Genomic DNA, 21,430 nt, shown 5'->3' with positions numbered 1-21,430 from the left:
AGGCGCCACGACTCAAACAGGGTTGTCATCTCGCACACAGATTCGCTGATGATTTTGGTGGTGGATTCCAAAACTGAGTGTCTCACAAAGCAAACTGGGTACAGTAGCACACTCAACTTATCATTCCGTTTATGCGATGATGATTAAATGTATTATAATTTCTAACGAACACAAAGATTTTACTTTATTTCGGTTACAATCTTTAGATTTATAACTTTTTGTTATTGAGTTTTAAAATATCTAATGGCGATAAATATACTAAGAATGGTGAACAAATCCTTTTTACCAAAACCTTCTTAACAATTTTAAAAATCTAAATAATATTAATTTTGTGCATATCCTGAACTTAAAATTATTTCAATCTATATACGCATAAACGGCAAAGCATGTCCTCATCACATGGAAACGTACATTTGTCACTGGCTTAAATATGGCTCTAACTGTTTTCCATCCAAAAAAGGGGTGACATGCGTCGTTTGTCCAATTTGTTGCGCAATCAAACCGTCGCCTGGACTCCTCTGAAAAACGTGCGTGTCGTAAACCAAGTCCATGTCCAAGTCCAGGTCTTTTAGCTGGTAATTGGTTTGTCATTATAGCAAAGTCGAGACAGAGAAAAGTGCAATGAACTTGGGCTTGAAAACAGGAGAGATTGTTTTTGTTGAACTTCGAAAGGGGGAAGGTTCAGCTGCCTTGCCTTCTGATCTTGGCACGTTCTATTAGGAACCTCAACCCTCGCTTTCAACCTTGGCACCTTTTCTAATAAACGATTTTTTCCAGGTATTTTATGGGACTAGAACACAGCTGACAAGAGAAGAAACCTTTCTTTCCTGTTTTCCAAATTCTTTATTTCCTATATCCCACCCGTAATTAAATGAACAAGGTCCTGGCACTCACACCCAAAGGATCATTTCTAGTTATGTCCATTTTTTCCCATGCCTCGGTCAAAGTTCAGAGAAAGATTTATGGGATAACCGATTGAATTGCTAAGAACTCTGATATCTGCAATGGGGAGCTCTAAAAACCATTTCCATACTGAACAGTTGCTCAATGAGGGTGCTCTTCTCATTCTTTTGTTGTCCAGAAAATTACTAAACGTCACCAAATCGAGGGGATATGTGTTCTATACAAGTCTCTAGACATGGATGCTATTTAACGACACAACAAAAAGCACAAAACTCAATGATTCAATGATACTTTATCGCCAAACTTAATCTTCTTGAGACGATGGGGGGGACTTTGAAGTGACATTACATGGGTTGGGTGTGATGGGTGAAGTGAAGAGCCCAAATAATGTGGGCTATATATTTCAAGAGAATGTTTCAATCAGTGCTGCAATTTATGAAAATCTATATTGGTATATGATGTAATTGAATATTGATTTTAAAGGGTTAACTCAATTGCTACGTTGTGGTAATTGCTGTGTTACACCATGAAATATAGGGGCAAAAAAGAGGAAATCAGAAATGTGTGAAATATAAAAAAGGTCTCATAAAATAAATTCAGAAATTCAACCATCAGAGGAGTATATTAAATTAAAATAATTTCCCACATATACCAAAAATATTTGATCGATGGTTGTTGTTTTCAGTACAAAAATATTTGGTTTTTTCTACTGTTTTTCGTTTGTGATATTTTTATTTTGTAAATTTATCATGCTTAATAAATTTGATTCTGTCAGGACTACCCGCATTCTTCATGATATTTCTTTTTGCTGTGTAAATTTTAATCGAATTAACCAAGGGCCAGAGAAATCTGTGTACACATTATTAGCTTGATTGCCCTTTGTTCCTATTGGAAAATAATTTTTCTCTATTAAATTGTCTTTAAATTGAATTTGATGACGGAACCCAAGCCAATTCCAATCGAACTCTGATTTTTAATTTAGTTTATCACTTATTGTTATTTAATCCTTTGGCCAGGGCATCGTCCGCATCCTGGACAGATGTTTGTCTAGCTCCAGTGCTCCCTTTTAATGCCTTGTTCGCGGGATTAATGTGAGGGCAAAAACCAGAGGGTGGTGATAGGGGAAAGCATGTGTGTTGATTTTTGCACTATGGTGGGTCTTAAGCCGTATTAATTTTCAATAAGTGCATTGAGGTCTATGAAATGTTTGATAAATGGCGCAGCGGGTTAATCCTGGATGTTGAAAAAGGACGTAATGCTGTTATATCCCGTAAACTAAGCGGAAACCACATCTATAGCACGTGACTTCAAGGAAAAATAACGTGACTAGGCAAATAGAACCTCAAATGTATTAATCCTCAAGTTGGATAAGCTTTGACATTTTATTTTTCAATAAATAAGTGGATTGTAATTTCTACAAAAATAAAAAATATCACAATTTTTTGGAAATTAAAATTGGACTTAAAAATGAACTTACCCATTTTCTTAACAAACTTTTTTTTTAAATTACTATGTGTTTTATATGTGAGTTCATTTGGGTTATATATAGATATATAATTATATGTGTATAAATATGTATGTAAGATGCATATAACTGCCTAAAAGTATGCTACAATTTACAATATTAACCTTAGCTAATACACAAACCGTTTAACGGTACAGGCACGTTTATGAATCGGTTAAAACGTTTCTAGTTTAAATTGATCTGATAATTTGTTTTATAAGCTATTATATAATAGGTACACATTCATTTGATTTAAATGTTGAAGAATTAATTCAATTTGAATAAGGTAATTTTCAGGAAAACTCAACATTGTTCTCAACATTGCTCTTCAAAACAAAAGCGTTGTTACTTTTTCAATCCTTCCTCCAAATTTAAAATGTTTAAGTTATTAAAATATTGCGTTCGCAACCCTGGAAAGGCTTAAACTTAATCTGCACTTAATCTTCATGGAGGTCGTGATCTGTATTTATTCTGGATTTATTTATATTACTCACGCTCTGACCTTTTCAATAGGAAAAAACCGCGTGCATAAATCACTTGTTTAAATTTCGCGAAGTTCGTGCTGGAAACTGAACTCAACTAAACTTTGTCTGATGCAATCCCTTGTAAAATTTAATCAGTGTAAAAACGTCACAAAAAAGCGGGAAAACAGTTGAGAGCATCCAATTCCAGAAAATGTGTTTGCCTTGTTGTTTTGTTTGTTTTTGCCAAGTTTTTTACCTCAACATTGTTTGCTTATGTTGTGTTTTCTGGAACAGGGGTGCCTAAAAAGGGGAAAAGGGGATTTCGAAAATTGAAACGGATCTTTTCACTTTATTGATTGATATTCTCGTGGCTTCGGCTGCCCACTGGCCCTCATTAATCATGGGCAAAACAACTATTGGCTTATTGCCGTAATTCTCTGCTAACGAAGTGAAGAACTTTGGGCTGTCGAGTTCCGGTTAATTATATAATTTTTAAAAATAAATAATTCACAGACTCACAAAATAAAAGAAACACTATAAATTAGACGAAATAAATTAAAATTCAGAATTTATTTGTTGCCAGTTCCCAAGGCAATTAAAAATAATACTTAATTTTAAAACTGCGTTATGTATTTACATACATATGTTGGACCTATTCTATCCCATTTCTAATTTTGGATATTGTTCAACATTTTTTTAAATGTTGCCCAACTTACATTACTCTTTTCTATTGATTTATTAATTTTGTAGAAATATTGGTATTATAAATCAACTTACATTGGCAATTTTAGTTTCTTGTTTTGTTTCTTTTTGCAAAAGTTCTTAATCTTTTTGTATACAACTTGTTCAGATGTCTTAAATTTGTTTAAAACAGAACAATAATGTTTATATTGAATAATTCATTTGCATGGCCTTTTATATTGTGTGCCCTTAGCCCTTAGATCTATTCTATCTTTAATTTTCATATGGCAGCCCCAGGCGCTGGGCTGATGAATTATGAATATGCCCAGCGTCGGCTCGTGACTCAAACAGGTGCACAATCAAAGGGGGGATGGGGGCATGCCAGGTGGGTCGAGACCAGACTCTAGACGAGCCCCTCCTCCAGCAGCATTTCCCTCTTTCCGCCTTTCAGCCTTTCACCTCCTGACATTGGCGTTTTAATGTTTCCTACAACAGCAAAAATTGCTTAATTTATTCAACGGTTTTCGTGTGACTTGAGCAAACTGAAACAATAAATCCAGCTAAATGCATAAGAAATAAGTGCTAATAAAATAAAACATTACCCAAAATGAAAGGCAACTGGTTCTGGAGGAAAACAAACACGCAAATAAATATCTATGTACTGCTTTCGATTTCGATTTGAAAGTTTCTTAACTGAACTAAGGCCAGGCGGATATGGTGATCATGCAAAGAATATACCTTCATATGCATAAGCGAGTGATTTAATCAGAGTCATTAGCACAGGGATTTAAGTATTCCGTTTCATGCTGGACCAATGTACACACAGACCCCCTACAATTAGCCCCCGGGCCGACCTAATCGCGATGATATAATACCCGTACATCGGGGCTCATTGTGCCGCAAAAAGATCACAGATCATTGGATCTTTTGTTGGCTCCGTGTTTGATTTACTTGCGGAAATGTTGGGAGACAGCTCAAGGAATTTACTACATGTAAATGTCAATTTTGATCATTCAAGAATTAGGAGACCTCTAAGATGCCTGCATTAGCATCTGAATGAACTTTGCGGTGAACGAAAATTCTGTGCTTCCTATAAAAATCGTTCAAGGTTTCCAGATCTCTCTATCGCATTTGAATGGCCAATCTATAATACTTTTTATAAAATTTGTAAAATTTAGAATTTATTTGTTTAGCTGTCTATTACTATGATTCGTTTGATTGCTGATAGGCTGTTCTCTTCATGTCTGAATTGTTTCCGCAAACAATATACTAATGGTAAAGAAAAACAATACAATTTGTAGTATTAGGAGATTTTTTATTATTTTGCATGTATTTTTAATTTATAATTCCAAAAAAAAATTCAACTGCATTTTTGCAAAATAAATATATTTTTAAAACTTATTAATTTCATTATTTAACGTACAAACCTTTTTGCTTTTTCCATTATTCTCCAGACTCTTGATTAAAGTATCACAAATAGTTTTATTCAGTTTCGAGTCTTAATCCTTAAGTACAAATTATAACATTTATGCATTATATATAACACAAAATTAAGGCTACGAGTAGCAATTAACGCTTAGCATCGAGAATTTGAATATGGCAAGGGTCCTTCTCTCATCTTTTTGCTCATCTCACGAGAGCCAGGAGAAGAAGGGCCGTCAGACTCCAACTGATAGCTCCACTAGCACCACTTGTCCTGGCCACTGGATTCTCTGCCGGCAACTGAGCCATGGCCACTAGTTGCTGTTCCTCATCGAGCTTGGGTCTGTAGCTCCAATCGATGGTGTTGGTCTTACAGATGTTGGCAAAGACTCGTGCCGAAATCTTAGGAGTTCGCGTGCGTTCCGGGGAATTGAAGTCCACGTGGTAGAGTCCAAACTTCTCCGAGAAGCCGGCCTTCCACTCATAACTGTCCATCAGACTCCAGGCAAAGTAGCCACTGATATTCGCACCATCCTCCATGGCATCCAGCACCGCGGAGAGGTAGTGATTGTAGTAATCCACACGGGCGTAGTCCTCCAGACCTCCACGATCACTAACTCCATTCTCCGTGACCATTATCTCGGGTGCATTGTATTCGCGGTGTATCCACATCAACAGATTGTACATTCCCTTGGGATAGACCTGCGAAAACGGAGTACAACCCCCAGTTAGTGGAGTTCATTCACCTGTCCGCCACCTGGACGAAAGTCACCCTCTTTTGATTCCCGCCTAAGTAGTTTACTCGGCAAACCATAATTCAAACTGTAAGTGGGGATAAGTCAACCCTCGAGCTACCTCCAGCACTCCACCAAGTTAATTACACCACCTCATCCTGGACGTGAGGGATTTCCCATCTCACGTCTCCAGAGGGTGAGCCACAATCAATTTAGCCGACTAAGCGAAAGATAATTGAAGTCGTGGAGATGAAGGAAATATGGTTTTTGTGTAAAATTGTGGAAGGTACAAGGAAGAAAATTTTCATGACCTCGTAATGAAGTTACTGTGGCAGCTAGGAAATTTTTAAAGTGCTTGAAATTTTTTTATAGCCCACTAAATATAGAAAACATATTTTACTTTAAATTTAAACAGAGATTTGATGAAATATTCTTCTTAAGAAATTTAAAATTGATTGGAGATCAAGAACTAAAGTCCCTTATTGTTAGCTATACGAAGTTTAGATCTTTCATCCTTTGGATGTGTCAGACTCGTGAAATATTACTTCCCTCTTTTAAAATAAAACTTATTTGGGGGTATTTCAGAATTTACTTATTATTATCCCTTTCCTGACTGAGGTGATAGTAAATCAGTAGTAAGGCTCCCAGACCCCATATTTTTTCCTCAAATATCTTAAGACCTATCACTACAATCACACTCACCTTAAGCCAAACTGATCCGGAACCGGGCCAGTCGACGCCTTCCTGGCTCTCGACCACACCCATATCATGGTTGAAGGACGGCACTGGGAACTTGCCGGTATTATTGTGACCATTCGAGATGACCAGATTACTGGTGTATGAGTTAATGCCGAAGAAATCAGAGGTGCCGCGGATGCGAAGGATTTCCTCATGGGTGAATTCAGGCAGTCTGGATCTGGACCCAAAGCCTTGCTCCTTGCTCAGGCTCCTAATCCGATCGATCATCACTTTGGGGTAGTTGCCGTGCTTGGAGAAGATGGGATGACCGAACCAGCCCACATAGAACTGCATGGCTCGCTCGGAGGCCTCGCGGTCCTCGGCGGAATTGTGATCCTTGGGCTCCGGCCAGGATGTGTCAAGGGTGATGCCAATGCGTCCACCTTGTCGTGGTTGAAAGAGTTCCCGATACATGTGCACCACCTCAGCGTGGGCCTTTAGCAGATTGTGGCCACAGAGGTAGGCGGGAATGCCGGGGTAATTGTAAGACGGTGCCATGTAGTCCACTCCGTAACCGTGCTCACACACATGCCACGGCTCATTGATGGTGGTCCAGATCTTCACCCGATCGCCGTACATTTCCATCACCAAGCGAGCGTAGTCCTTGAACAGCGGTATAATCTCCGGATTGGTCCAACCACCCAGCTCTTGCAGCCTTTGCGGCAGTTCCCAGTGATAGATCGTCACCATCGGTGTGATATTGTACCGGAGCAGTTCGTCGATCAGGTTTGAGTAGTACTTAATGCCCGCCGTGCTGACGTGATTCATATAGCCACCGGGCATTATCCGGGGCCAGGATAATGAGAAGCGGTACGTGCTCGCATGCAGCTCTTTTACCATTTGCACATCTCGTTTCCACTAAAAAAGGATTAAGAAAATAGAATCATTAATACCATTACTAAATAACTATTTGAAGAATAAATCACTTTTTAATTTTTTACAACTAGTAAAGAGAATCATAGTAAATAGGTGCAGAATATAATCTTTAAAATGTTTTTTTTTCAAATTGTATATTTTACATTATTTATTCAGAAGGAAAAAAAATCAATTACGGTTTTATAATTATGCAAAGAATTTTTATAGAGACGTTTAAATCATGCCAGCTGTCTAATGAAGTGTAAATCAAACCTACAGCTTTGAGTTTATTAAAGCGATACTTTGCGGTTTGTTTCTTGTATCTTTCGTCAAGGCTTTATACATTTTAGCCATACAAAATCAAACAATTAATGACAAAAATCTGCCGATTTTCCAATTTACCAACCCAATTTAAAATTAGTATAGACAAATCAAAGCAATCACATTAATGTCCACTGGCATTAAAGTTGACATGTGGACAAATAAATAAACTTGCAAATGGTTACTTAAAATGTCGGAAAACTAGACTGCAGCACTCTGACTTGTTTGCTGCTGATTGTTTCGGTTTTCCTCAAAACTATGCCATGTTTCCGAAAAACTGAAAATGGTAATAGAAAACCAGTTGGTCGAGCGTTGGCGACACATTCCACCTTCAATGGTCATTGTCGCAACTTGGCCCGGAGCTCTGACTTTGGCTTTGGCTCAGGCTCTTGCTAATTATGTGACTTTGAATTGAAAACAATTCAAATCGCGATCGCCGAGCGTTGCATATGAAAGGAAGGGGCGTTTAAGCTGTCGGTCCACCTATTTAATCCATTTATCAAATCGCCTGTCGACGCTGACAACAATAACAAGCCGATGGCTGACAAAAAAATCCAGCACCTGATGCAAATGCCAACAGTTGGCACCCGTAACCAAATCATTTAGCCTATTGATTGGCATTAGTTGGCAAATTATGATACAATGTTGCCTCCAACTCAGTCGGCATCGATAAATTATTGAAACTATTTCAATGCAAATTACTTTTCAAAAAAATACTAGGAAGAATCTCGTTTAGTCTATGCAAATTTGGTTTTTAAAATGGGAGCAATAATAAATTAAAACTTTTCTTTTATATTCTAAAATATGTAAAAATATGAATTTTGCTTAACTATTTGTGAATTAATAACCTTATTTCATTTTATTAATTATTTATTCATATAATTATAATTTACTGCATGCATAAAAAATGGTTAACATTTATCTTAACATATCATTTCTAAAAGTGTGCTATCTTAACATATCAGTCTATCTGAAAAATGGGTCAAATGCTTAATGATACATAGTTTGTAAAGATCTTTATCTAGTCTAACAAGATTGTTGTAGATTGTTTGCTACTACCTATCTATCAGAAACGTCTATACATTATCATCTGTCTGCCATGTAATATACTTCAGTTCCGTTTCAGGCCCACAAACAAGTCACGCCCTAGTTCTAGTTGATCTGCCCTTTAAGTCGTTTTTTTGTAAGAAGATCATTAATTCAGCACTGTTCGAGAGTCCATTTATCAAATGCAAAGCGCTGAAAGCCTCCGATGGAGACAAGTTGATTATCAGAATAGAGTAGGTAATCAAACAAAATTCGAAGCAGGTGTCCCACTATGGCAAAAGCCTGCTGCTCATGATTTATGCGATTCTTTGTTAATGGTTTTGTGGTCAGAACTATGCAAATTTACGGCCTGTAATGGGATTCAACATTGTTCGAGATGTATCGCATGCCCGCACTTGAGGATGATATTATGGCCTGTTGAAATGGGTACTTGATTATAAGTTTTACTTGGTTTCATGTTATTAAAACATAATTGACCAATAATCTTGGCTTTAAATTGATTGGGGGCACAACTCAAGATTATCTTATAACTCAGAAGCCGCGTGCAGAAGCTATAGACTCTTGAAACTGGATCTATTAGGAATTCAGAGTTTGAAAAAGATTTTGCTTAAGAGCTATTGAATAATGTAATGGGTGAGTAAATCATAAAAATGATGGAAAATTATGAGTTGTAAACAAATAGCAAAAATATCAACTTAAGCCCAATAAAAATGACTTCATTCCAGATGCCTTAAGCTAAGACTCTAAAGTTGTTTTTTGCACCTTATATATAAATTTGATTTAATAGGTTTATTATAATTGTTGTTTAACCGTAAACGATTGGCACAAATAGTCTTTAAAATTTCGCAGAAAACATAAAAAAATCAACAAAAGATGCGAACAATTTTATATATCTTTTAAAAATATGATCTTCTTTATCTTACCCTTAAAGTGTAAAATTACTTAAGAATAAAAACAAATCAACCAAATCACTCAATTAAACTAGTTTCATTTACAGAAGTTACAAGTCTGGGTATATATTTGATCACCAATCGCTACAATATTAAAATGTTATAAAAGTGATTTATAGATCTCTTTAGACTCTTAAGATCACAGATCACTTCTTTAAATCCATCTAATTTAATCAGCGTCAAAAGCTCTAGATATTATCACGTAATTAGCTGTGTAACTAATAGCCATCTGAGTGCACATATTTTCCAGTCGATTACCTTAGCTAGTCAGTCGACTGGAGATCTTGAACTCTTTGCATAACTTCCAATCAAATTGTGATGCCAAACCAATCGACGACTGATTCTGAATACTACCATTATTGAATTGCCCATTAACCAATAGCGACGTGACTCGATTCTCGGCTTACCTGATGATAGCTGTCCGCTGAGATATCACCATTTGATTGATCGGCTATTTTCTCGGGATGTGTGTGGGTGAGAAAGTCCCAGATCGATTCCCCCTTGTCATCCGCGTTCCAGCCTCCCTCGATCTGGTAAGAAGATGATCCAACGCCCCAGAGAAAGTCGCTGGGAAACCGACGAGTTTGGCTCACCGGACTGCCAAGACATCTGTAAAGATAATATGGTAATGTGTTAATCGAAAGATATTGCTAAATCTGCTCTTCACCCAAAGCCACTGCCAAACAGGTGGCATTCAAAATTGACGAATGTTACGACAATTTTTATTTACTTTTCAATTTTGCATACATTTTATGATCTTGGATAGTCATTTATATCAATTGCCGAACGGCTGCTCAAGGTCAGTCCAGATTTGGAGCTTTCTTTGAGCCAAATTCGCTTTTTTGGCAGCTTGTGGCATGCCAAGGCGATTTGGAACATCTATTCAGGCTGTTTTTGTCGCCAGTAATTCATTTTGTACTAACTTTGGATGATTAAAACATATGCAACTTAAATGCTCGTTTAACAGATCAAATGATTAGTTTTGACTCATTGTTTTGGTTGCATTTTATTATCTGTATTTATTATTATACTATTTTTTTATAAAACCTAATTTTCGTAAAGGAAAAATAGATTAGTCCGTCTAAAGCAATCAATGTTGCTAAAATATTCCCTTATTTACTTTTATAACGATTCTGCAGTGTAAAGGTTAATTTCTCTGTTTTGGGAACTAACAATTTAATTTAGGAAATTTTAAAAATTTGATTTTGGAACTTAGTTCTTTAGAGTTAAGAAAACTAAGGAAAACTTTTAACAAGCTTAAGGCATTATTTATGAGAATTTAGTTTACATTAAAATTATATTATTTATCGTTATTATAACACTGTATTTTTAGATACATTTTATCGTATCTTAAATTAACACTTACGATGCAATCACCACAAATACGGGCAGTATAAATTTCAACATGTTTGTTGTTCTTGTGTATCCTTTAACGCGAAACTAATTGGTTACAAACGAAAACTTTAGGCAGTCAAGTCAAGACTTTGGCCTTAAACTTTTTCGTTAAATTTGGAACTTTTCGCGTTTTTTAGCCGCTTTTTACTTAACTGAGCAGCGATTACGATTCGCAAGCGTGTTAACCCGACCGCGAAACGCTTGCAAATGAACCCCGGCGCTTTTATGTCCTACCGTTATAAAGCGATCGACGGGCGTATCGAGTCATAGACAAGTTCTCACTCCCTCTCTTTCTTACTTTTTTTTTTGTTCGGCGAATATCACCAGCAGGTGCCGATGTTATTATTATCTTTTTTGTTTTTATCTCGAGTTTGCTTTGTTTGATTTTCAAATATGCATTTACCGGTTACGTATTATCAATGGAGAGGAACGGAAAGATTCTGGATCCTTTTTAGCCGGCGATAATAAGTGAAATCCCATCGAAATTAAAAGGAAATGTACCGATTTAGATTAGCTTGCAGATATTGCATCTTCCATATTTAAACGCCGGCTAAGCATAAATTATGAGATAATAAATACTTATAATAGAACCGTAAAAGTACACGATTAGGGCTTAACTAAGGGTTTTATTATTTTAAGTTCGATTTTCAAGAATATGAGACACGTTTATCGCATTAAGAAATCGAATGTAACCTTATAACTATTTAAAAAGACTTTAAAATATTGGGTATTATTAAAATACCCACAAGAAGCACGCTAATCTCATTAAATAAAGTTCGTCGATCGCTCATTTACATATTTAATAAATTAAGTAACAGTTTCTGTATAATTCATGTATATAAGGCCGTAAAATAAACACAAAAGGCACGTTTGTGGCATTAAAAATTTAATTCTATCTAAAAAGGAATCTATACTTTTCATTCTTTTCTACTTTTTTTAACGTAAACTACTTACAAGAATCAAGTTGATTATGCCAAGTACTAAAAACGAAAGGTACTATTAATAGAATTATGTAATATTTAATTTTCTTAAGTTTTTACAAACTCAAAAACGATAACAATGTTTAAACAAGAGCAGGTAAACAAGCACACTTTTTCACCGGAAGAGTGATAAAGCGATGAGAGTTCGGTTCAATAATATCGGAATGATAAAAGCTAATGGAACAACGAGACAAGATGCAAATTCTGATTTTGTCTCGCGAGTTTGAAACTAAAAAAGGAACCAAAATTAGCCAAACAAACCTGTTCTGGCATTGGATTCGCCCAAAAGAACCGAACAATGAGTCTTTTGCCTTACAATAGCCATTATACGGACAGCTTACGTATCCGCAAACTCGCTTCATAACCTTATATCCAGTTTTGATATTTTAATCCGCCTCATGTGCTAAATGAAAGAACGTGGCACTGATTCGATCCGAAAGTTTTGAAAGTCAGTAAAGGAACTTAAGCGGATGTTGACGTTCAGTTTATCACCTTGCCAGACTTGGTTCTTATTTCATTACAACTATAACTTATGATAATGAAAATTCTTAAACACACCACAAAAATATATCACTCTTTAGTTAAATATTTCACGTGTGTCAAAAGTTTGAAAAATTAATTATAAATATACAAAAGTGAAATAGTTATAATCTATTATTTAGTTTTTCATGTCTCTCGATTGAGAAAAATTAACAACAAACAAAATGGTACCGTGACTTTAAGATTATATTTTTGTTGTTCAGCCCGTATAAATATTTTTCATTTCTACTTTTCATAGATCGGAAAAAAATATACGCGAACGTCTCCCATTAATCGCACTGTACCTTATATTATAATTTTCACAAGTGTATTTACCCAATTCAGATGAAGATTAAAATTTATGAGCTCTTAAAGCAGGAGTTGGTTATAATATTTGAATAATCTAAAAGCTATAACAATCGCTAAGTGAATTAAAAATTTTACCATTAGATTCGTGATGTGAGAGTGTTTTCTACTCCATTGCATTTGTTTTATAGCTACCGGTAAATAAGATTATAATAAATATTTGTAAAGATAATTTTAAATTATTATTATATTTATTCAGATTATTATGAGCAGAGCAAAAAGATTGAGCTTTAAAGTTGGTTTGGAAAAGTGGTACTATATATAAGATCTGACACATAATATGGGCGTGTCGTCCTCTGTCACAGGTGTTCAACCGCTACTGAACTGAATCGAATTGAGCCGACTGTTGTATGATTAATGGAGACATTTAAAAATACAAATTTACGTACGTAAATGGCAATAAGTATTTTAAATATTACAACAAATCTGTCAGCCTCAGTAACACAAAAATGTGGTGCACATGTTACAATTCTATTAACACATAATCAAATGTAATATCGCATTGTCAAAAAGTTCGTCACACCTTTCACTTCATTATACGGACGTCAAAGTTTTGTTCTTCCGAAGAATCTCTTTTTAGTGGAGCATGTTAACAGCCTTTTAACCGGTTTTTAGCCCATAAGCATTTATTATAGCTGCTGTTTATTTTTGCATCTGTCGCTCACGTGGGGAGCATTATATCTCTGGGTCAATTCTGAATCACTGACTGGCATAAAAATCCCCAAAGAAACCCATGAAGTTGGGGGCATTTCGAATACGCATCCACGCATTTGGTAAATCGATCTACGGGAAACTACAAATCCCCTTGAAAACTCGAATATGAACTAATACTGTTTTTATTTCCGTTGTAAATTATTCTGCTTGCGGTTATGGGAATAATTTTAATTATTCCAAAAAACTGGAATACAACATTGTGAATAATTAATAGGAGAATAAATACCCAGTCAAAAAAAAACTTTCCAACGAAAAATATAGCTTAATCTATACTTCATTATAATTTTATTTTAGTTCATTTAAATTCGAATTATATTACAATTAATTTAAAATTGCTTTTATACCATCTGTTTGCATTTCAAAAAAAATGTTATCAAACAAATAAATAAATTGGTTACTTAAAATTTCTTTTTTTATTTATAACATTTACCATTTATTGTATCCTATTTTAAAACTTGCGCGCCTTGTTTCGAAAACAGCATGACAACCCTACAATAGTTGATTAAACCAAAATGACTGAATGGTCACACTGGTTGTAGAAACGTAAACAAATTCACGGCAACACGTGCATTTAGTTCGTTCTCGTTTTATTAATTAAAAACAGCCATAATAATGGAATTATTTACAGTAAACAGGTAAATAAAGCGGTCCCAAAAACCAGCAGTGATAATCACCTAATGCTTTTGTAGATATACGGAGGATTTAAAGCAACCGAAAGATGGAATCAAAGACAGCGCCAATAACGAAGATGAAATACTGCAGAAATTGCTACAAAAGGCTGCAAAACGCAAGAGGAAATCCAAAGAAAGCCAAGTTATAGAAGCACCCGTCCCTGAAGAAGTAATACCACATGAAGATGAGCCAGAAACCAAGGAGGAGCAGGTGGAACTACCCCAAACATCCGAAGAAACAGTTGAGAAACAGGATGTGCCCTCCAATGAGTTTCAAGTTCTTGGAGACGATGGCTCGGCGGCCAAGAAAAGGAAGGTGGAGATGCAGCTGCCAAGTTGGCTGGCTCATCCCACTATCATCGAAGGTGGAAGCCTGCAGCCAGAGGAGGAGATACCAGCTTCAGAGGCCATTGACCAGCTGGACTACTTGGACAAATCAACCTGCCTGGCTCTCAAACAGATGAAGATTAATCGCCTTTTTCCTGTCCAACGGCAAGTCATCCCCTGGGTTCTAGAGGCTCATGCCAAGCCATCGCCCTTTCGTCCCAGAGATATTTGTGTATCTGCTCCCACGGGCAGTGGAAAAACTCTGGCCTTTGCCATTCCAATCGTCCAGTTGCTGTCGCAACGTGTGGAGTGCAAGGTTCGTGCTTTAGTGGTTCTACCTGTTGCAGAGTTGGCTCTGCAGGTCTACCGGGTCATAAGTTCGCTGTGCAGCAAAACTGAGTTGGAGGTTTGCCTGTTGTCCAAGCAGCACAAACTGGAGGACGAGCAGGATAAGCTTGTGGAGCTGTACAAAGGCAAATACTACTCTAAGGTGGACATTGTGGTGACCACACCAGGTAGGTTAACAGAAAAACAAATCCATTGAGCTGTTTCTCAAGAACAATCTCACCCTTTTTAGGTCGCCTGGTGGACCACCTGCATGCCACCAAGGGTTTTTGCCTAAAGAACCTTAAATTTCTGATAATTGACGAGGCCGATCGGATAATGGATGCAGTCTTCCAGAACTGGCTTTATCACTTGGACGGACATGTGAAAGAGACCACAAATCAGTTGCTGGCCGGGACTCAAGCCCCTCTCTGCTATGCGGAACTTCAGGCCAACTTTGGCAAGCAGCCGCACAAGCTTCTGTTCTCGGCCACCCTATCCCAGGATCCGGAAAAGTTGCAAAATCTACGGCTCTTCCAGCCGCGTCTGTTTACCACCGTGTTTACCATGCCCGTAATGAAGGATGTAACTGAAGAAAACGCTGATCCCGAAACGAATTCAGATCTCGGTCAATTTGTGGGAAAATACACAACGCCCGCTGAGTTAACTGAACAATTCTGTGTAACGGAGTTGCGTCTGAAACCGCTGACACTATTCGCTTTGGTGGAAAAGTATCAATGGAAGCGGTTCCTCTGCTTCACCAACAGCACTGATCAGGCCAGTCGCCTTACTCATGTTATGGAAACGCTCTTCAGCGAGACGCCCATTAAAGTGGCCGAGTTGTCGGGTAATCTCTCCGCTCTGGTTCGAAGCAATACCCTTAAAAATTTTGCCAATGGTAAGCTAAATGGACTGATATGCTCAGATGCCCTGGCGCGTGGTATCGATGTGGCGGATATTGATGTGGTCCTGTCCTACGAGGCGCCGCGCCACATTAAGACCCACATCCATCGAGTGGGCAGAACGGCCCGAGCAGGACGAAAGGGTACGGCAGTTACCCTGCTCACCGAACAAGATCAGGTGGCATTCAAGAAAATGCTCACTGATGTGGGCAAAGCACTGGGCGAAGAGATCCACGTTTCTCCAGACATTGAGGTGCAGCATGCAGTTAACTATAAAAAGGCATTGGACAATCTGCGTTTGCGCCAGCAGACTCAGAAGATCCAGAAGGCAGTGCAAAAGAAACGTGTAGCAAATCAGGCACTAGCTCATAAAAAAAAGCTGGCCAGTGCCACCGATCGTCCACTGACGCTGATGGAAAAGCTGCAGCTCAAGGCAGGCGCAGCTCAAACGGTGGAAGCATCCAAAATACAAAAGACAAAACCCAACAAACCGAAATCCGTGCAGAGAGAAACCAAGAAACAACAAATCGCCAAAAACCGAAAGGCCATCGAGAATTAATATTTGGGAATACCATGTGGAATACGTTGTTTATTTTAGTTTATTGTAATATAATAATGTAAATAACCAACAAAATGTTTTTTTGTATAGCGTGTGTCGTGGTTCGGGGTCTCCGGGAGCAATTTCTTATCTCTGGGGGCGCAAGTGATTCCCCAGCAGGTTCTTCACCGCAATCGGTGTTTGCTTACCCTGTATGAAAGTATTTGGGTTGACGCTTTCTTAGTTGCATATATAATTAAACAAATGATTTTATTCCTAAAGGACAACAAAAAATTATTAGTCTGAGCTTAAATAGTTTCCTTTATCTTTATTACGGTCTCCTTTTATTTTCTTTAATAAAAGTTTTTTCATAAAGTCATTACTTAACATTACCTTCATTTAATACGTATGACCCACAGACACTCTTCGTAATCAATTTAATGTGGTGAATCCATATTTGAACAGGTGTTTAGCTTAGGTATATAAACTTTTAATGGTTGTCACTGTTTTTCGTCTTTTTCAATTAATATTCTTAAGTCATATTTGTGTAAACTCAAACCATTTGTTTTGATCAAAATAAAATATCACTAAAATATATACTTTGCAAGCCTGTTTAAAAATACATTTAAGTTCTATTGTATTTAAGGGGTATCTATGTCTCGATTCTCAATTCAGTCTGTGTTGCCTATTTAAACAGCCTCCGTCAGCCGGAGAATTTTATAAAATCTTCAATCTCATAACGATGAACACATCAACGGCAATAAAGTTTGTGGCTGCTCTGGCGCTTTGCTCCATAGGTAATCCATCAAATTGAGAATAAACCTATACCCGATTAGCTAATCACGATCTCTCCTCCGCTCAGCTCTCTCCGCAGATGCCCTGCAGATTGAGCCCCGCAGCAGTTGGGGGGCAGTGGCTGCTCGATCGCCCTCAAGGATTTCTGGTGCCGTGGACTATGTGATCATCCATCACTCGGACAATCCCAATGGCTGCTCCACATCCGATCAGTGCAAGCGCATGATCAAAAACATTCAGACGGATCACAAGGGTCGCAGGAATTTCAGCGATATTGGCTATAACTTTATTGTGGCCGGAGATGGAAAGGTGTACGAGGGTCGTGGCTTTGGACTCCAGGGATCACATGCTCCCAACTACAATCGCAAGAGCATTGGCATCGTCTTCATTGGCAATTTCCAAAACAACGCCCCCTCCGCCCAGATGCTCCAGAATGCCAAGGATCTGATCGAGCTGGCCAAGCAGCGTGGATTCCTCAAGGATAACTACACGTTGTTTGGCCACCGTCAGACCAAGGCCACATCCTGCCCGGGTGATGCCCTCTTTAATCAAATTAAGACCTGGCCCCACTGGAGGCAAAACTAAGTCCAGAATTTGCTTAGGTTATACTCTTTAAATTTGCTAAAAATGTTGCTAGAATAAATGTACTTAAAGTCAGTTAAAAAAATTAATTTAATATGTTTTAAAGGGAAAATGAACTAAGATTGTTGGGAAGCTGGAACTCTAAAGTTTATTGCGGTTTAACATAAGCTATTTATTTTTGTTGAGAGTAGTGAAAATAAATTAGGTTTACTCTTAATAGTTATTGAAGGACTACAATCAAAAATAAAATTTTAAATCTTCTTAATTTATTCAAATTAGTTAATTATTTAACCCTAACACATACAAAATATTTACAGGAATGCAAGAAACGAAACACCAAGTGTTCCCCAAAAGAGATACATTTTACAGGATAGTTTAATTTTTATTATTTGTCATTTTTCAAAAAATGAATATGCATATTTACATAATTTTTCTATTGAAAAAAGTAAAGAGATTAAAAGAAGTTGCGTAAAAAGAAGAAAGCTAGATTATATTCGGACATCTACTGTCTCAAAAATTCCTTTAGAAAGCCTATTTTTAAGGTTTTGGCTGCCAGCGGGGCCACTTTCTAAGCTCGTCCAGAAGATGTTTTCCCGGGCAGGCAGTGGCCTTCGTTTGGCAATGTCCCACAAGAGCATAATTGGGCAGAACCTGGCGACGCTGCACAGCGATTTGGATGATCGTTCGGGCAGCTTGCAGCATCTGGGACGGAGGTAAACCATCTAAAGTATAAATAAATTAGTAATAATTAAACAGAGTACAAGCAACAAATAACGTACTCTGGAAATTGCCAATGAAAGCAATGCCTATAGATTGGCTATTATAGTTGGGAGCATGTTCGCCCCGGATGCCGAAGCCCAAGCCTTCGTAGATCCGACCATCGCCTCCGATCAAGAAGTTGTAGCCTATATCCCTGAACTTCCTGCGCAGATGATCCGCTCGAATTTGCCTAAGGACCGATTGGCACTGATGAGGATTGGAGCAAGAAGCCGTGGCCGTGTGGTGTATGACTATGAGTCGAACGGGGACCGAAAGCCTGGGCAATCTCGGAGAAAGCGGAGCAGGACACCAGCTCCTTCGGGGCACAATCTGGCCCAAGGCCAAAGTCAAGCCAAATACCAGGAGTGCCAATTGTAGCTTCATCTTTGCCTTTAGACAGTATGTGCTACTACTGCTACTGATCTGCGTATATATAGGCAGCCGAAATTTCAGACCAAGAATTGCTTTATTTACTCAGATGTTTTAATGAATGGGTTCAATCAATGTATTGCAGCATAATTAAATGGCAAGAAGCCTTTGTCTGGTTGCAAATTCCGCTTGCGTCATCCCTATAAAGACATTTATATATAAAACCCTCCAAGCTTTGTTGGCTTCTCTTCTTTGGGAATGCAAATCTGCCCTTGAACGAGGCGGTGGCCCAAAAATGGGTGGTCATCCGTAAACGGGCAACTGCATTTGAAAGTCAAATCCTATCGGGGGCTGCTATAAAAGCCACTTGGATGGGTTACGAGTGGACAGTGACCAGTGATCGAGTGGCCCAGGCAGTTACCCCAGGTTAAAGCCACATCATGAAGATCGTGAGTATGCTTAAGGGTAATTAAATTGGAATATTCATATATAAAAAGCATTATATTGTTTTAGGTTCTAGCCACCATGTTGTGCTACTTGCTGCTGGGACTGGTTCTGTCCAATGCCAGCATAGCAACTGCCACAACAGGAGTGATTCCGGCGGTTCCTTCCGCAATTCCTGGAGTAGTTCCCGTGGCCACTAGTCATCAGTTTGTCACCCGGAACTGGAATCGGCCTTATGTACCCTTAACCACGGTGGCCACGTATCCGAACACCTACATTAAGTCCAGCAGTGGCTATCCCACTTATCCCACATATCCCACCTACAATTATCCCGCCTACAATTATCCGTATGCCACGACCTATCAGTACGCCTATCCCTACTACTATCCCACATATAACTATGGATATGGATACAAGGGTGTCTGGTAAATTTTGTATCGACATTAAGGGTTTTATATTCACACCCTACCTTTAACCTATTGTGATATAAATCAATACCAAATGATATTATTTGTATATGCCTAAAAAATATATAAAACATTTATATCAAATACTTTGAGGGCTCTTTTGGTTTTTATACGCTTGCAGAGGGGATAAGAATTTTAGTCAAAACGTTGCAAAGCCGTGAATGAGACATTTCCGACCCTTAAAGATACATATCATATATATCATTTTGATCAGGATCGGCAGGCAAGTCGATCTAGCAATGTCCATCCGTCTGCCCGTTTGTCTATCCGTCCGTTGCATATAGTATATAAGTCGGAACGGGCCGGATAGGCCTACTAAATCATAAGGCTCTTATTGGAACAATTGGGAAAAAGAGGGTAATAAAACTATAATATATAAGAAATAATATTCTTAGCAATTCCTAAAATACGGTTTTAGTTTTGTAAAAATCGGACAACCATAAAAACCATCGAAAAATAAGGAAAATAAAATTGAAACTTCGTTGTTTCATTTTTAACTATTTCAGAATAACGGTTTTACATAACTTTTCTTGAAGACATCCGATTTCAAAGTAGTTTACTTCTAAAAGATCGTGGTTTAATTCCCTAAAAATCTGTGTTTTTAACTTGGTTTTTATTTTGGGGTCGATGTTACGATGTTATGCCCTTCCCAAATTTCGAAAATTGGCTTTTCAAAAAAGTAATCAAAACCTAAATTTCTAAGCCCATAACTTTTCTTACAGACATCCGATTTCACACTTCTAAATTATTGTGGTTTGATTTTTTTCATTTTAATTTTCAAAATATTGCTTTGTAGATAGCTACAATATTAATACAGATGAAGCGCTCTTGCCTTTATCTATCGAAAATAACAAAATATTTAAAATTTATTTTGATTTGCCTTACCATCTATTTTAAAAATTGAAAATAATACAAGAAATCACTGTACTTAGCGCGTGCCCAACTAAGCAAACGTAAAGCCAATTCAGAGTTGGTCTTGACACAGTTTTCGCGGTTAACCAACTTATACTTTTATTTTTAAATTAAACATCTAGGTCAAGCAGTAGGGCTTTTTAAAAGAAATATGGTGCTGGTACTCCAGGAGCAATAAAGCGAGTTGGTTGAATGAGGCGTGCGCCAGCAGATGGAAATGGGGCAGCAGCCAGGATACGAGCAGGAGGAGTCGGGGCAAAGGCGGCATTAAATTGGTTAAAGTAGTCCAATCGCTGGCTGCTGGACACGGCCAATGGGGAACCACCCAAAGGATTAATCAAGGGGGCAGCAGCAAAGGGCGCACCAGCATAGGCGGCAAAAGGAGCGGCCGATCCTGGATAGAATCCGAAAGGTGATCCCGCCGGAAAGAGAGCTGGATCCACAGCAGGCCTGGCTGCCACACTGGCCAGCAAGCCTAGAGATACAATAACCAACTGTAATGAGAAGTAGTTTCATTAATAAATCCTGACAGCGACTCTGTAAGTTTCTGCTCACCATTTGCTGCATTTCAAGAAGATTGCTGCTGTCACAGAGTCCAAAAACTGAATATGCATTGTCTTGGACCGACTTGGACCGTTTTTATAGTTTTTTGGAGGAGGAGACCACAGCAGGCCTGGCTAATAGCCGCTCCAAATCGTCAAACACTTGGCTCCAAAAGTGGCCTAAATGGCAGGTGCTGGCAAAGCA

General features: G+C 37.9%; 6 protein-coding genes across 7 annotated transcripts; 3 read left to right on the top strand and 3 right to left on the bottom strand.

The window, feature by feature from the left end:
- Positions 1-5,014: 5,014 nt before the first annotated feature.
- Positions 5,015-11,204, bottom strand: LOC108043424 (myrosinase 1). The gene is made up of 4 exons (XM_017122132.2): positions 10,986-11,204; positions 10,027-10,228; positions 6,411-7,304; positions 5,015-5,676 (listed from the first exon to the last, which is right to left on the bottom strand). The coding sequence occupies exons 1-4, from the start codon at positions 11,024-11,026 to the stop codon at positions 5,179-5,181; spliced, it is 1,635 nt and encodes a 544-aa protein (XP_016977621.1). The 5' UTR covers positions 11,027-11,204; the 3' UTR covers positions 5,015-5,178.
- Positions 11,205-14,134: 2,930 nt separating this feature from the next.
- LOC108043423 (probable ATP-dependent RNA helicase Dbp73D) lies at positions 14,135-16,591 on the top strand. The gene is made up of 3 exons (XM_017122131.2): positions 14,135-14,228; positions 14,283-15,106; positions 15,169-16,591. Exons 1-3 carry the CDS (start codon positions 14,206-14,208, stop codon positions 16,374-16,376), a joined length of 2,055 nt encoding a protein of 684 aa, XP_016977620.1. The 5' UTR covers positions 14,135-14,205; the 3' UTR covers positions 16,377-16,591.
- Positions 16,592-17,051: 460 nt separating this feature from the next.
- LOC108043425 (peptidoglycan-recognition protein SB1) lies at positions 17,052-17,821 on the top strand. Its single transcript, XM_017122133.1, has 2 exons — positions 17,052-17,152; positions 17,218-17,821. Exons 1-2 carry the CDS (start codon positions 17,098-17,100, stop codon positions 17,733-17,735), a joined length of 573 nt encoding a protein of 190 aa, XP_016977622.1. The 5' UTR covers positions 17,052-17,097; the 3' UTR covers positions 17,736-17,821.
- A 448-nt stretch (positions 17,822-18,269) lies between these two features.
- LOC108043415 (peptidoglycan-recognition protein SB2) lies at positions 18,270-18,875 on the bottom strand. 2 transcript variants are annotated; one of them, XM_017122120.2, is made up of 2 exons: positions 18,512-18,875; positions 18,270-18,454 (listed from the first exon to the last, which is right to left on the bottom strand). In XM_017122120.2, exons 1-2 carry the CDS (start codon positions 18,873-18,875, stop codon positions 18,270-18,272), a joined length of 549 nt encoding a protein of 182 aa, XP_016977609.2. The 2 variants fall into 2 exon arrangements, with proteins under 2 accessions (XP_016977609.2, XP_016977610.2); XM_017122121.2 differs by having other exon boundaries at positions 18,301-18,434.
- A 379-nt stretch (positions 18,876-19,254) lies between these two features.
- On the top strand, positions 19,255-19,857 carry LOC108043416. Its single transcript, XM_017122122.1, has 2 exons — positions 19,255-19,309; positions 19,374-19,857. Exons 1-2 carry the CDS (start codon positions 19,301-19,303, stop codon positions 19,731-19,733), a joined length of 369 nt encoding a protein of 122 aa, XP_016977611.1. The 5' UTR covers positions 19,255-19,300; the 3' UTR covers positions 19,734-19,857.
- A 966-nt stretch (positions 19,858-20,823) lies between these two features.
- On the bottom strand, positions 20,824-21,250 carry LOC108043417 (translation initiation factor IF-2). The gene is made up of 2 exons (XM_017122123.2): positions 21,239-21,250; positions 20,824-21,177 (listed from the first exon to the last, which is right to left on the bottom strand). The coding sequence occupies exons 1-2, from the start codon at positions 21,248-21,250 to the stop codon at positions 20,824-20,826; spliced, it is 366 nt and encodes a 121-aa protein (XP_016977612.1).
- Positions 21,251-21,430: the final 180 nt, after the last annotated feature.

Source organism: Drosophila rhopaloa, unplaced genomic scaffold (assembly GCF_018152115.1).
Source record: "Drosophila rhopaloa isolate 14029-0021.01 unplaced genomic scaffold, ASM1815211v1 contig_201, whole genome shotgun sequence".
Lineage (NCBI taxonomy): Eukaryota > Metazoa > Arthropoda > Insecta > Diptera > Drosophilidae > Drosophila > Drosophila rhopaloa.
The sequence above is the reverse complement of the archived record's forward strand: the minus strand, read 5'-3'. Positions and strand labels throughout refer to the sequence as shown.